The sequence below is a fragment of the Piliocolobus tephrosceles genome, chromosome Y, assembly GCF_002776525.5.
Source record: "Piliocolobus tephrosceles isolate RC106 chromosome Y, ASM277652v3, whole genome shotgun sequence".
Classification (NCBI taxonomy): Eukaryota; Metazoa; Chordata; class Mammalia; order Primates; family Cercopithecidae; genus Piliocolobus; species Piliocolobus tephrosceles.
In genome coordinates this window covers 4953814-4967174 of record NC_045456.1, presented here as the reverse complement: position 1 = coordinate 4967174, position 13361 = coordinate 4953814, and the positions used below count along the sequence as shown (strand labels likewise).

At 36.1% G+C, this 13361-nt stretch overlaps 1 protein-coding gene across 1 annotated transcript in view; it reads left to right on the top strand.

Moving 5' to 3' along the window:
• Positions 1-13361, top strand: part of CDKL5 (cyclin dependent kinase like 5) — a 228186-nt gene that overhangs the window by 129611 nt on the left and 85214 nt on the right. Inside the window, exon 4 of the mRNA XM_023199004.1 lies at positions 8311-8356. Within this exon, the coding sequence (XP_023054772.1) occupies positions 8311-8356 (46 nt within the window). The remainder of the gene's footprint in view (positions 1-8310; positions 8357-13361) is intronic.

Below are 13361 nucleotides of genomic sequence, written 5' to 3'. Positions count from 1 at the left end.
GCACTGTCGACATTTGGGGCTGGGACTGTTGTAGGGACTGTCCCGTGCATTGTAGGATGTTTAGCAGCACTCTTGGTCTTTACTCATTCCATCCCAGTAGTGCCCCCAGCCTATGTGACAACCAAAAGTGTCCCCAGATGTCTTGGGGGAGCACGGTTACCCCCCAAGGGAGAACCCTTTAACTAGATTTAGATTTTAATCTCAGATACAGATTGTATTTTTTAAGTGGTTGAAAAAAGGTACATGCAATAACATATGCTAGTTACATGATTTTTAGTGCACAAAACAGTATAATTTATGGGCAAATTCATTTGTAGTGATAAAAATGTGTGGGAATGATACATATCAGCTTCAGGATAGAAATTACCTCTGGGTAGAGGGAATGGGAATGAATGAATTTTTATTTTTTGGCATTTTACGTTTCAAAAGGCAAGAGATCTATAGCAAATAAGCCAAAATATTATCAACTGTTAAATCTGAAGGGGATATACATTTTTTTCTGTATATTTGCATGATCTTTTTTGAACTCCTGCGGCATATCATATAACATGTTATACTTTTTAGCTTTTGTCGTGCATTTTTAACTTACTGTCATGCGTTATTACATACCAGGTTGTAAACTTCTATGTATATAAGACAGCTTCATTTACTCACTCATGTCAAACACAGGATACAGAAGAAAACCTGACATAAAGCAGAGGTCCAATAAACATTTGTTAGTTGACTGATTGAAATGCTCTTTTTCTTTGGTGTAGATTTTTTGTGTGTGAGATTTGGTCTGAAGTACTGAAATTTAGCAGTAAATCTAACTTTTAGTATTAACAAACTATGGTAGTTTTCAAATAATGAATAATATAAGTCAAGATCTCTAAGGAATTTCCTGGAGAAATCTAGGTTTTATCACTGAATAAATATCATGGATGGTATTTTATATTTCTATAGTACTTGCCAAATGCATATTAGCTCTGATATAATTTACCTGCTATAGAATGTATCCTGTGCTTGAATTTCCTCCCATTTTGTAATTTTACTTATAATGTAAAGATAAATACTTTTGGACTAAGTTATTTTAGAAGGTTTACACAGTCAAAAAGATAAAGATGGAAGTAATGAAATATTTGCCTGTTCTTTTAAGTGTATAAATATTATAACATATTATTACAAAACTATTTAGAAATGTTCATTGGTGCTAACATTTCTCCTCGGTGATGTGTGTTTGTGTGTTTCAGAATCATTTTCTACAACAAAATTTACATACATGACTTGCAAAGGCAGTATAGCATGATTATGGTTGAGAAATGGCATTCAGAATCAGTCTTCCTGGGTTTAAAATCTCAGCTCTGCTATGTCTTAGCTGTGTGATCATGGGACAAATTATGGAACTTCATTAAAACTCAGTATCCTCATCTGTAAAATGAGCATAAGATCCTCCTCAGAATGATGATTTGAGAATTAAGTGAGATAATCCACGGGAAGCACTTAGCATGGGGCTGGGCGCAAGAGTACTTAAAAATAATAACTTAAAATGAAGCTTACTTTTTCAGGGACCATACTGGTCTATAAAGTAGTAGTTTCCCAGCCTGGCCAACATGGCAAAACCCCGTCTCTACTAAAAATACAGAAATTAGCCGGGTGTGGTGGCATGTGCCTGTAATCCCAACTACTCAGAAGACTGAGGCAGGAGAATCGCTTGAATCTGGGAGGTGGAGGTTGAAGTGAGCCGACACCGCGCCACTGCACTCCAGCCTGGGAAACAGAACAAGACTCCGTCTCAAAAAAAAAAAAAGTACTAATTTCACTTGATCTTAGCCAAAAGGCTGAGAAGCATTAAAGTAGTAGTTTCTATGTTTGTAGGTTTTACTTATGCTCAGGGAGCAGACAGGATATTTGCAAATAAAACATGAACAGAAATATTTACAATACTTTAGTTATCAAGTTATATTCCCTGCTATTTGGATGATGAAATAAAGAATTTCTCCCAAGAAAGCACTTCCTCAGAGAGTAATTAGAAAACGAATTGTAGACTACAGACGGCCCTCCATATCAGCAGGTTCCACATTGATGAATTCAACCATCTGAGGATCGAAAATATTCAGAAAAACAAACAAAAATTTAAAAATACAACAATAAAAAAATATATAAAAAATAACATAGTATTACAACTATTTATTTTCATGGCATTTACATTGTACTAGATAGTATAAGTAATCAAAAGATAATTTAAAGTATATAGGAGAATGTGCATAGGTTATATGCAAATACTATGCCGTTTTATGTCAGGGATGAGCATCCATGGATTTTGGTATCCTCAGGGATCCTGGAACCAGTGGCCCTCTCTATATCATTGTAGATACCGAGGAATAACTGTTATAACCTTTTGAAATGGCGTAATCCGTGAATAGGAGAATAAAAGAGTATTTTATTCTGTTCTGTTTCATGATACCTGTTGGATATTTTAACTTAGCAAAACATTTGAAAAATAATGACTCCTGCTACTTCCTTATACAGTGTATGATCGGTTTAAAGAATTCACTGTTCCAGAGCATAATTAAGTTATATAACTGCATTTTAAAATAACTTAGCAAATTGTATGGCTGTTAATACCAGTTAGTTGCTTTGCCAGAATCTTAAGTAAGGGACAATTAATACTGCTAATAAAACAATGACCCAAAGCTTTAGACAATCAGCAACGCAAGTGAGTTGATGGTTATAAGTCTCTCTGTCTAGTATGATTCTCTAGTGATTGAGGCTTGATTTTTATGGGGTAGAGATCTTGAAAATATTGAAGGAACTATAGGCTCTCCAGATATTTGTATTTGTTAGTACTCATAACATTTATTTTTTATTCTCTTTCTGATTTTTTTTTCCAGGTGGGGAAATTTATTCTGCGAAATGTGAAATGCCTTGATATAGTTTGTTTACTCATGGAGACAGTAGTACAATTCAGGAACCTTTATCTAAAGTTACCTAGTCTTTCTGTTTGTGTTCCAAAGTACATAATACAATTCCAATTTTAAGGTAGAATTAAGGGTGAGGCATGGAATTATCATTCATAGATTACTGATATATTTGATAACATTCTTAGTTTATTGCTTAAGATGTCAGCTTTTAAATACCTCATATTTTAAATAAAGACACTGAAACAAGTAGCAAACTATGCCTATCTTGCTAACTACAGCTGGTGACATTCTGTTGCAGACGTTGTGGGGGCAATGGTATGCTTTTATGAATAAATTAAATTCAAAACAAGTTTTTCAGAATTATTTTTTGTATGTTTTTCTCTTTGTCTACACCTTTATTATATATAGCATCTCAGGGTGGTGGTAGAATAAGTAATAAAGCTTGGCGTGTTACTTCCTACCTCTCCATTAAATACCCATGAAGATGTTAAATACCCATGAAGTTCTGCAAATTAATAAACTAACCATCGAAGATTGCTAGCAAAGTCCAGGGAGAATTAATTTTGTTAGCAGTACTGGGTTGAAAGCATAGTCTTGAACATCATGCTGTTTATCCTACTTTGTGAACCCAAATCAGGCCAGATATCCAAAGGGAGTAGGAAATGCCTTGGACCCATGCTCACAGGAACTGAAAAATAAGCAACCATCTCACTGAGGTTAACCATAATCTGACACCGCTGGAGCTAGAGTTCTCAGCCCCCTACTAGCGTGCATTAGCATCTGCATTTCCAGGTCTTTGCAGAGACCAAAATGTCCTAAATATAGTAAGGGAAGAAGCAAAGAAGGATTGGAAAAGGCATGTACTATCCTAGGATTCGGAGTCCCCCGTGGCAAAGTGTGGTGAAGGTAGAGGGAAGAGAACGGGCTGTGCTTAGAAATGTGGTCTCCAGAATGCCATGAGGTAAACAGCTAATGGCATGTGCTCTTCTTATTCAGAGAACCCTGCCCAGGCAGTTTAACCTTAGACCAGCCAACCCCAATGGGAAGGATATGTGCTAGCTAGCCAGGTTCTAAAATCGGGCTCGGGGTGCATCAGTTCATATTTGAAGTTCAAGTTGAGGCCAAATGCCAGTCCTGGTGGATCTCTTTCCATCTTAGTAAGGATGAGTTTTAAAGGGTGGAGCAGAGAAAACACTATGAAAAGATAGGGGAAGATAAAACATTGCTGTGAAGATTTAGAAGCAACACATGGTTCTGAAAATGACTTTTTCTAACAAACCAATAAAGTTAAGACATCTGCTTAGTCTTCCAAAAGAAAGCTAGGAAGATAAGACCTCTACAGAGAGTGAATAAGCTAAACAAGGCAAAAAATGCGGAAGTTGGCTGAGATAAGGACAAGTGAAAGAAGCCTTAAATGGATAAAACAAAATTGTGTAGCACTTTTGAACTCATTAATGTTGATTTACTAAATATTTATCGAACACCCACTATGTGCCTGCTATTCTAGGTGCTAATGATGCAATCATAAACATTGCATACTAAGTACAAAAACTTAGTACAAAACATACTAAACAATTATGAAAGATCCAACCTAAAAGTTGTAAGATTTGTGGTGGAAAATAATAGAAAAATAGGAGTAGAAACAACATATAAGGTTGCTATAAGGAGACTTTTCTAATTTCATTGATTTCCAGGTATTATTGATTCAAAAAATACACATACACACACACACACTCCTCTAGATATATTCCGAATAATTTAAAATTTTTATTTCAAGTAAAAGGAAAAGTTCTAACAGTATTTAGGGAGAAAAAAGAAGTGATCTATATTGGAACAAAATCCAAATAGGCCTCATACTACTTTTCTGCTACAAATACCAGAGACTATCAGGTCATTGTTCCCCATTTGATACCTTATGTGACAGTATTATAATTTCTTTATGTTAGAAAATGGCAGCCCTTCTTTTTAGACTCTTAATTTCCTTCTTCTTGGAAAAATATCTTAGTATATAGATTTTGTTACAAGAAGACGCTTTATTCCTACCTGCATTAAGTTGCTTTAATAAGCATATAGACTCTGGTGTCTGTGATGTGAATGGCATTTTCCAGGGCTTTATGGTGCACTTAAGCTTCCAGTGACTCTGAAGAATAAAAGGTTGCCTTCCCAAGAATTCCTTGCCTATCAAGTTGCCATGTATATGTGAAGATGTTCAAAAATGCAAAGACTTAGAAAATAAGACACTTTGTCAGAAAACCTTTCAAAGATGTACTCTGGCTGAGCAAAACATGAATGCAAATCAAGCACTCAAATATGTATAAACCATACAAGAAAAGGACAAAAAGGTAAACAGTGAAGCAAACTGAATATGTAAAAAAAATAAAATATTATAGCTCATGTATCTATAATTACAAATTAAATTCAACAGTCAAACCCTGCTCTCAAAAATAAATACATTTAACAAAATGGTATAAGAAGAATCAGTGTCAGTAACCTCAGATTAATTTAAAACAGTTCAAGGTCACAATACTTTAAACACTGGTTCTGGCGTAAGAACAGATCAGTAGCCTATACTAGACTAGGCTAGAGTCCACTAGAAAGCTCTGAAAGCACATCTAGTATCTATATGTAAGGATGCTAAGATGTAACAACTAAAAATATCTGGTAAAGGGTATTGAGAAAATTGGTTTAGTGTTTAGAAATTATATTAAATCTGGATTCCCTCACCATGTCATATATTAAAATAAATTACAAGTGAATAAAGATTTAAGGAAAGAAATAATTAAAATATCAAGATACATAAATGCAGATGAATATTAACCATGCTCAGGCTAAGTAAGGACTTTGAGCACAAAAATAATGGACATAATTACAAAGGCCTGTATCAGTAAACTTGACTATGTAATAATTTATATTCAACAACAACAAAACTCTAGCGATCACAACAACCTGGGGAAAAGATTTGTAACAGAATTTGGCAGTAAGTTATCATCCATGAATCAGCAAGAAAATATTAACCCTGGTGGACCGGATTTCACTTATTAGAAGAAAACTTCTCCAATCTCATTGAATGCCAGAGAAGTTTTTTTTTAATGATTTTATTTTGTTTTGGCAATGGGTGTAGAGTGAATATTCTCATACACTGCTGAAGGGAACTGTGACATGACGTTTTTTTTGGATGTCAGTTTGTCAGTATATATTGGGAGCCTTTAACATTCATACCCTTTGAACCAATTATATCACTTACAGAATTTACTCTGTGGAAATACAGATACAGATGTTGAAGTATGTTCATTAATAGACTTATTAAATAGCCATCCATGAAAAAATAGTGGTTTTAAAAATAACAGCTTGAAATGTCGCTTATATAAGATCAAGTGAAATAAAAACAACATACAATAAGATATCCAGTATTACTACTACCATTTGAGAAAAATTTACTGGAAGAAAATATACCAAAATATTAGCAAGAGTTAATTTTGTAAATGTCTTCTCTATATCCTTTTTGTACCCTTTATATTCTTTTTGTATTTTCAGTAATGAGTTTATATTATTTTTATAAGCAGTTTGAATACATGTGAAATGTTAAATTCTTTCCAGCATCTTCTCTTAATTGCATGTGTTTTTCACTAAACACTGAATTGGTTTAATGCAGAAAACTTCATCTGTTCGACTTCATTCTTTAAGTAAATACATAAACCATATCGGGGGAGGCGGAGAGAGTGACTTTTGAGGAGAGAGGATTTTCATGGTATTCTTGAAAGGATAAATAAAAGAATAAACATTTTATTTGACCCCCATTAGCCGTCACTTTATACAGTAAATTGTATTTATAAGATGCCAGAGAAAAATAACTAATGAATTTATTTAAGGTGGTATAAATGTGCCAGTTACAAATTTAAATTTGTAGTCATATCAGTGGACAGTTTTGAACTGAGAAAAATCTTTTATAAAATCAGACAAAGTTTAATGCTTAGGACGCAATGAAAGAAATGTATGTGGGAGTCTTTCAGTTAGAGTGGAATATAAGATGGAACACTACCTGGAACAGTATTCATTTGAGATATGTGCAGTTTTTCTCTATTCCTGGAAGCTACACCTTTGTGCTGTGAGAAAAGCAAGAGGAGGTTCCTGATAGGGTCTGGTCTTTCAGTTATGCTGTAGGTAGATTGCTAGCTAGAGCCATTAGAAAAGGAGCTGGGTAAGAACGTGATAGCAATGTATTATGGGAGGGTAGCATATAAAAGAGTCACCTTTGTACTACGTGGGATAATATTCTAGCTGATAATCTCCTGCATTACTTAAAATTGGCAGTTTTTCCTTCCCAATAATAAAATACCTGGAAGAAAGAGTTTCTGTAAGTCAGAAGATCCATTAATGTACAAATAAATTGTACCCTATATGTACAAGTAAGTTGTCTGTACCCTACAATCCTATTCCTTCATTAAAAACAAAAACACAGTACCTTTAAGTGTCTTTTTCCTCCATAATTTATAGCACTTGCCTGGTATTGTGTTTAATTTTAAAGTCTTTGTTTTGATGCAGGGACGTTTTATTAAATATTAAAAGATTTGATCTGAAAGTGTCCCCACTTAGGGCAAAAAAGAACAGGCCTGAGTCATTCAGAAGGCTTTCATATGACATGTTGGCTTTGAAGAATTTGTATTAATTATTTTGCCAAAAGCTTTTTTATTGCTTTTATATACCAGAATTGGATACAAGTTATTTAGTTTAGTGGTACTTAGTTCTTAGCATTTCCATTTCCTTTCCAGCCCTTATTTTCTTTCCTCCCAACCAAAAACAACAACAAAAATTTTCATATTTTCTTTTAAGGCAGAATTCTGTTAGCTCTTCTGTTCAGAAGAGATAAATAAGGGCAGGACGAAGGTGATGATTGGTATTTGGTGATAGAATGTTTATCTCACTATGGATTTGCAATGACCATCAATAGGGACGAGCAGGGGAAAATTAGATATGCTTGTTAGCATTCTGCTACCAGCAACTACTGTGTATTGGAGAGGCCCTTTCTTGGTCTTAAAAGGCCAATTAAAATGTGTCTCTGACTTCAGAGGGCAGTACAGATGAGAGTCTGCCACTCATCCTGGCACTTTTGAGTATCCTTAAGACATTGACACTAATGATTTATGAGTTAAGCATATTCCGTCACCGTATCTGCTCTTTGCTCCACACCCTCTCCCTTTCTTCCTTTCCTTCCTTGACAATGTTTGTGGGGTGATAAGAAAGAGAATTTTGGAACCAAGAAATGAGGGGTGGCGGGGGAGAGGAAGATGATATATTTTTGACACTCTGGCTTCTTGCTACTCTGTCCCAGAATATACCCCCAGGCAATTGGAATCCCCAGTCGGAAAAACACTGGAGAATGACTTTCCTTCTGCTTTCTTTTCCCTTGCAGGAAACACATGAAATTGTGGCAATCAAGAAATTCAAGGACAGTGAAGGTAGATATATATATATATGTATATATATCTGTATATATGTATTTTTCCTTCTGTATAAAGTTTTTATAAATAGAGTGTGGAAGAAGTGGGATCTAGCTGGTCAGACACTGTCTATTCCTGATATTTTGAAGTCACAGTCTCAAAGTGAATATAGCTTATTTCTTATGCTTTACTTTCAAACATTTAGTTCGTTTTATGTGTATCTTTTCAAATCTCATGATATTAGAAAATTCATCTTTTTATTTTAAGGTTGCAGTCAGCTTTGGAAATCTTGCTCCAAAGGCTGGTTAGAAGAAATGTTGTTTATGCTGTTTCTAAATATTATTAAAATTTAAAAACTGGCTTCAAGTCAATACTTCTGTGGGTCCACACAAATAGCAAGTACTATGTGAAAGATTTCAGTATTGGTTACTGTGATCTCCAGTTCCTAGTCAGAATTAGAAATACAAGGATATATTGAGGGATTGATTTTATATTTAGAATAATGCATTGGGAGAATAAAAGCTTTTTAAGAAGAAATACTATGTTTAGGGGCCTTCATCATAACCAGACCATTTCAGACAGAGTTGTAAAATTACCCCATGCTGGGCAAGAAAGTTTAAAATAATGCATTTCAGTATTTCATTAGTTGTAAACTCTAGACTGTTGGCCATCCAAAGATAGCCAAATAGAGAAACTCTTGACAAAAATAGGTGTGGCCTTTAAGGTGCTCTGGACAACATTTTTTTTCAGACTTTTTGGACTGAGACCCACACTGGAAATGTATTTCATATCCTAACCCAGTGTCCGCACACATATGTAACACTATATGTAAATGAAGCAAAAATGTCACGAACTTCTTTATTATATGAATGTGAAGCTCTCTACTTTCTGTTCTCTCCTGTTCATATAAATGCCTATTGTGACATCAAATAGATTGACTTGACCACTAATAAGTCAGAGCCTGCTATTTGAAAAACTATGGTCTAGATGTAAGAAGTATCAACACAGCATCAATCTTGATATCTAATCAGAAGTATGGAAATAGCAGTCATAACTTACCTTCATCAGCACACATCCCCTAAGTGATGTAAGACACCAGCCTCTATATTTATGAAGTTTCATCACCCTCACCTCAGAGACTTAGCAAACATTAAATAACAAAAAGGGACTTGCTCCAGGATAGATGCAGTAATATTTGATGTAATCCATCTCTGATGTGCTAGTTATATGAAACACATGCATATCAGCTGGGAACTTTAGCAGTCATTGTATGGGCAGGCATAAAGGGAAGGTAAAAAGGGGAAGGTAAAAAAGAACTTTTTGCTTGTTCTGGGGAGACAAAAAAAATCTTGCTTCAAATGGGATATTTGTGGTCTAGCAGGGAGCAGTAGCCCCAGGCCATCCCACTGTGATACCGTTGGAAATGAGCTCTTTGAGCAGTGACTTTGGGTCAACAGGTGGCTGAGAGACAAATGGTGATTTCCTAAAAAGAGTGGTTGCAACAGTAGATCAGAGCACAACCTTCGCATGCATGTAAAGGCTTCTGGCTGTGCATTCATCTTTCAGGGCATATTGGCAAGCATCAGTTACCACCAAAAATAATAACTGTCATCAGATTTTGTAAAAAGTACAATCTAGGCCATGTGTGCCATCTTTTTCTGTTTCTGAGACAGGGTCTTACACTGTCACTCAGGCTGGAGTGCAGTGGCACGATCTCGGCTCACTGCAACCTCTACTCCCCAGGCTCAAGTGACTGTACAGCCACAACCTCCTGAGTAGCTGGGATTACAGGTGTACGCCACCACACCCAGCTAATTTTTTTGTATTTTATTTGTAGAGACAGGGTTTCACCATGTTGCCCAGGCCGGTCTCCCAACTGCTGAGCTCAAAGTGATCCGCCCGCCTTGACCTCCCAAAGTGCTGGGATTACAGGCATGAGCCACCTTGTCCAGCCCCATTACTTTCTTTTTAAGTGAATACCATGTTCTTTATAATCTCTATCTTGTGCATACCAATTCTTAGCTTCAATTATATATTTTTACCTGTGTTATGATAGCTTTAGAGTAGAAATCTAGTGTATCCATTGAAATTCATTGAGCACTGAGTGAAGTGCTGTAAGAGTTGAGGTGTGGATACTTTCAAGAAGCATATGACCTATTAGGAGAATTAAGACCTGCAAATAAATAACAATAAAACACAGTAGAGAACAGTTATTGCCTGAATGGAGACATGGAACTTGGATCATTTTGAGGTGAGAGAAACTGTTTCTAAACATGGTATCAGGAATGCATGAATAGTCTAGACATGGAAAACATTTGATCTGCCCTTATTTTATTGAACCAACAAAACATTAATCTGCTCTGCCCTCATCTCTGCTAGACCATTATCACTCACCATCCCTCAGAGGCATGCAGTCTTATCACCCACCCCACCTTGTCAATGACACCTACGTACCACCTATACATACTTCTAGAGGGATATTTCCAAAACATGTCTGTGCTAGAACCCAAAGACATATCCAATTATTCATAAACTTTTTCATTCCAGTCTGACCCACTTACCTACTGTTTACATTTCTCCCAGGGAGGTACTAGTACTCTCTTTTTTCTGTCTTTACCCTTTTCCTCTGACTGGAGTAGTGTCTTGCTTAATGGAAAGAAAGGGTACATGTTTGGTGAACAACTCTTTTGGAGTGTGAAGTGTATATAGATAGTCTCATTCAGGTAAGGATGTCTATTCAACCCCTGTGTAAACCATTTAATTCTCAATCAGTTTATTATCTTAAATTTTAGCCAATTATAATAAAAAACAGAGTGTCATGATAATATTGCCCTCATTGTCATGTAGCTCTCATTAATCCCCTTTATTAGTTATTCTTGAAATATTCATCTGATATTATGGCAGTGATTATCTAGATCTAATGTTTAAAAGTCTTAGTGAAGATAATGAAATAATCCTGTAAAAATATTGTGAACTGAGTTAGGATCTGCACTTGGTCTGAGCCATGTTCAAGGTAATCCAGTGCAGATGCTCCTTGACTTGTGATGAGGCCACATCCCAGTAACCCATCATAAGTGGAAAAAATTGTTACGTACAAAATGCTTTGGCTGGGCATTCTGGCTCACACTTGTAATCCCAGCACTTTGGGAAGCCGAGGCAGGAGGATCGCTTGAGCCCAGGAGTTTGAGACCAGGCTCAGCAACATGGCGAGACCCTGTCTCTACAAAAAATTTTTTTAAAAATTAGCCAGACATTGTGGTGCATGCCTGTAGTCCTAGCCACTCAGTAGGCTGATGTAGGAGGCTTGCTTGAGCCCAGAAGGTTGAGGCTGCAGTGAGCCGTGATCATGCCACTGCACTCCAGCCTAGGCAACAGAGTGAGACTCTGTCTCCAAAAAAAAGCCTTTACTGCACTCAACTTACCACACATCATAGCTTTAGCCTAGCCTCCTTTAAACGTACTCAGAACACTTACATTAGCCTATAGTTAGGCAAAATCATATAACAAGGCTTATTTTATAATAAGGTGTTGAATATCTCATGTAATTTATTGAATACTGTAGTAAAAGTGAAAACCAGAATGATTTTATGGGTATTCTAAGTATGGTTTCTCCTGAATGCATATGGCTTTCATGCTATTGTAAAGTCAAAAAATAGGAGTCAAACCATTGTAAGTCGGGGACCATGTATTCTCTCACTAATATCACGGAATATTTTGTGAGAATATATGTTAACTTCTGATAGCTTTAAAAGATTATGCTAATGTCCTACTTTCTTGTTAAATTCATATGTATTCACAAATTTGTGTAAAATGTTTGTGAAACTATATTTTGTTAGACTACTATTTAGTTCAAGAAGTCTTTATTATCCCAGGATGATAGATCACTATTTAAAATGGGAATCAAAATTTCATAGTAAATAAAAGTTTATTTTGGGACTTTAAGTGGGTAAAATGAAACTAAAATTATGAAAATAAGTTTATAGTTAACACAAGTTAGGTTATAGTAGCAACTAATATGCTATTTCAAGAAAGAATCAAGTGTTAACCTTTTTAGGAGGAGGAACAGTTTTTAAAGTAAAATTGTAGGCTAGGCCAATGGATAGCTTATAGTAAACAGGGTGATTAAGAAATATATAAAAAGCTTTGTCAGTTTTCTCTTCTTTTTTTATTCCTAGCTATGTGTCTTCTTCTTTTTCAGGCTGTGTGTGTAGGGCGGGGCGGGGGAGAGACAGGGTCTTGCTCCATATCCCAGGGTAGAGTGCAGTAGCATCGTCATGGCTCAGTACAGCCTTGAACTCCTGGGCTCAAGCAATCTTCCTGCCTCAGCCTCCCGAAGTAGCTGGGACTACAGGTACACACTACCACTCCCAGCTAATTTTTTCATTTTTTGTAGAGGCGAGGGCTCGCTATGTTTCTCAGGCTGGCCTCGAACTCCTGGGCTCAAGCAATCTTCCTGCCTCAGCCTCCCAAAGTAGTTGGAACTACAGGTGCACACTACCACTCCCAGCTAATTTTTTCATTTTTTGTAGGGGCGATGTCTCGCTGTGTTTCTCAGGCTGATCTCGAACTCCTGGGATCAAGAGATCCTCCTGCCTCAGTCTCCCAAAATGCTGGGATTACAGGCATGAGCCACCAAGCCTTGGCTTTTTGAGGTTTTTATTCTCTAGTTGTTAGCAGATACAATTCTATCCGATAATTTATCAGTGTCTTTGCCTGTGATTCTCTCTGAAAGACTTTGACACCCTGACTTGGGGATATAGACTCCTGTTAAAAGGGAAGAATGTTTGAGTAACAAAAAATTTTTGTCTGAGCTTACTTCATCAGTTAATTTTTTCTTGTTTTGATGACTTCTGCTTGTTGACACTTCATAAATTTGGAGTCTCTGATAATGAGTTCTTTAAGATACCCTAAATGATGGTATTATAAGTTTGGCTATTAAGTTCCTGCAGAGAAATTTTATCTAATAAACACCTGACCAACCAGAAGTCTCCATTGTATTAGTTCTGTTCATTGTAATAGTTCT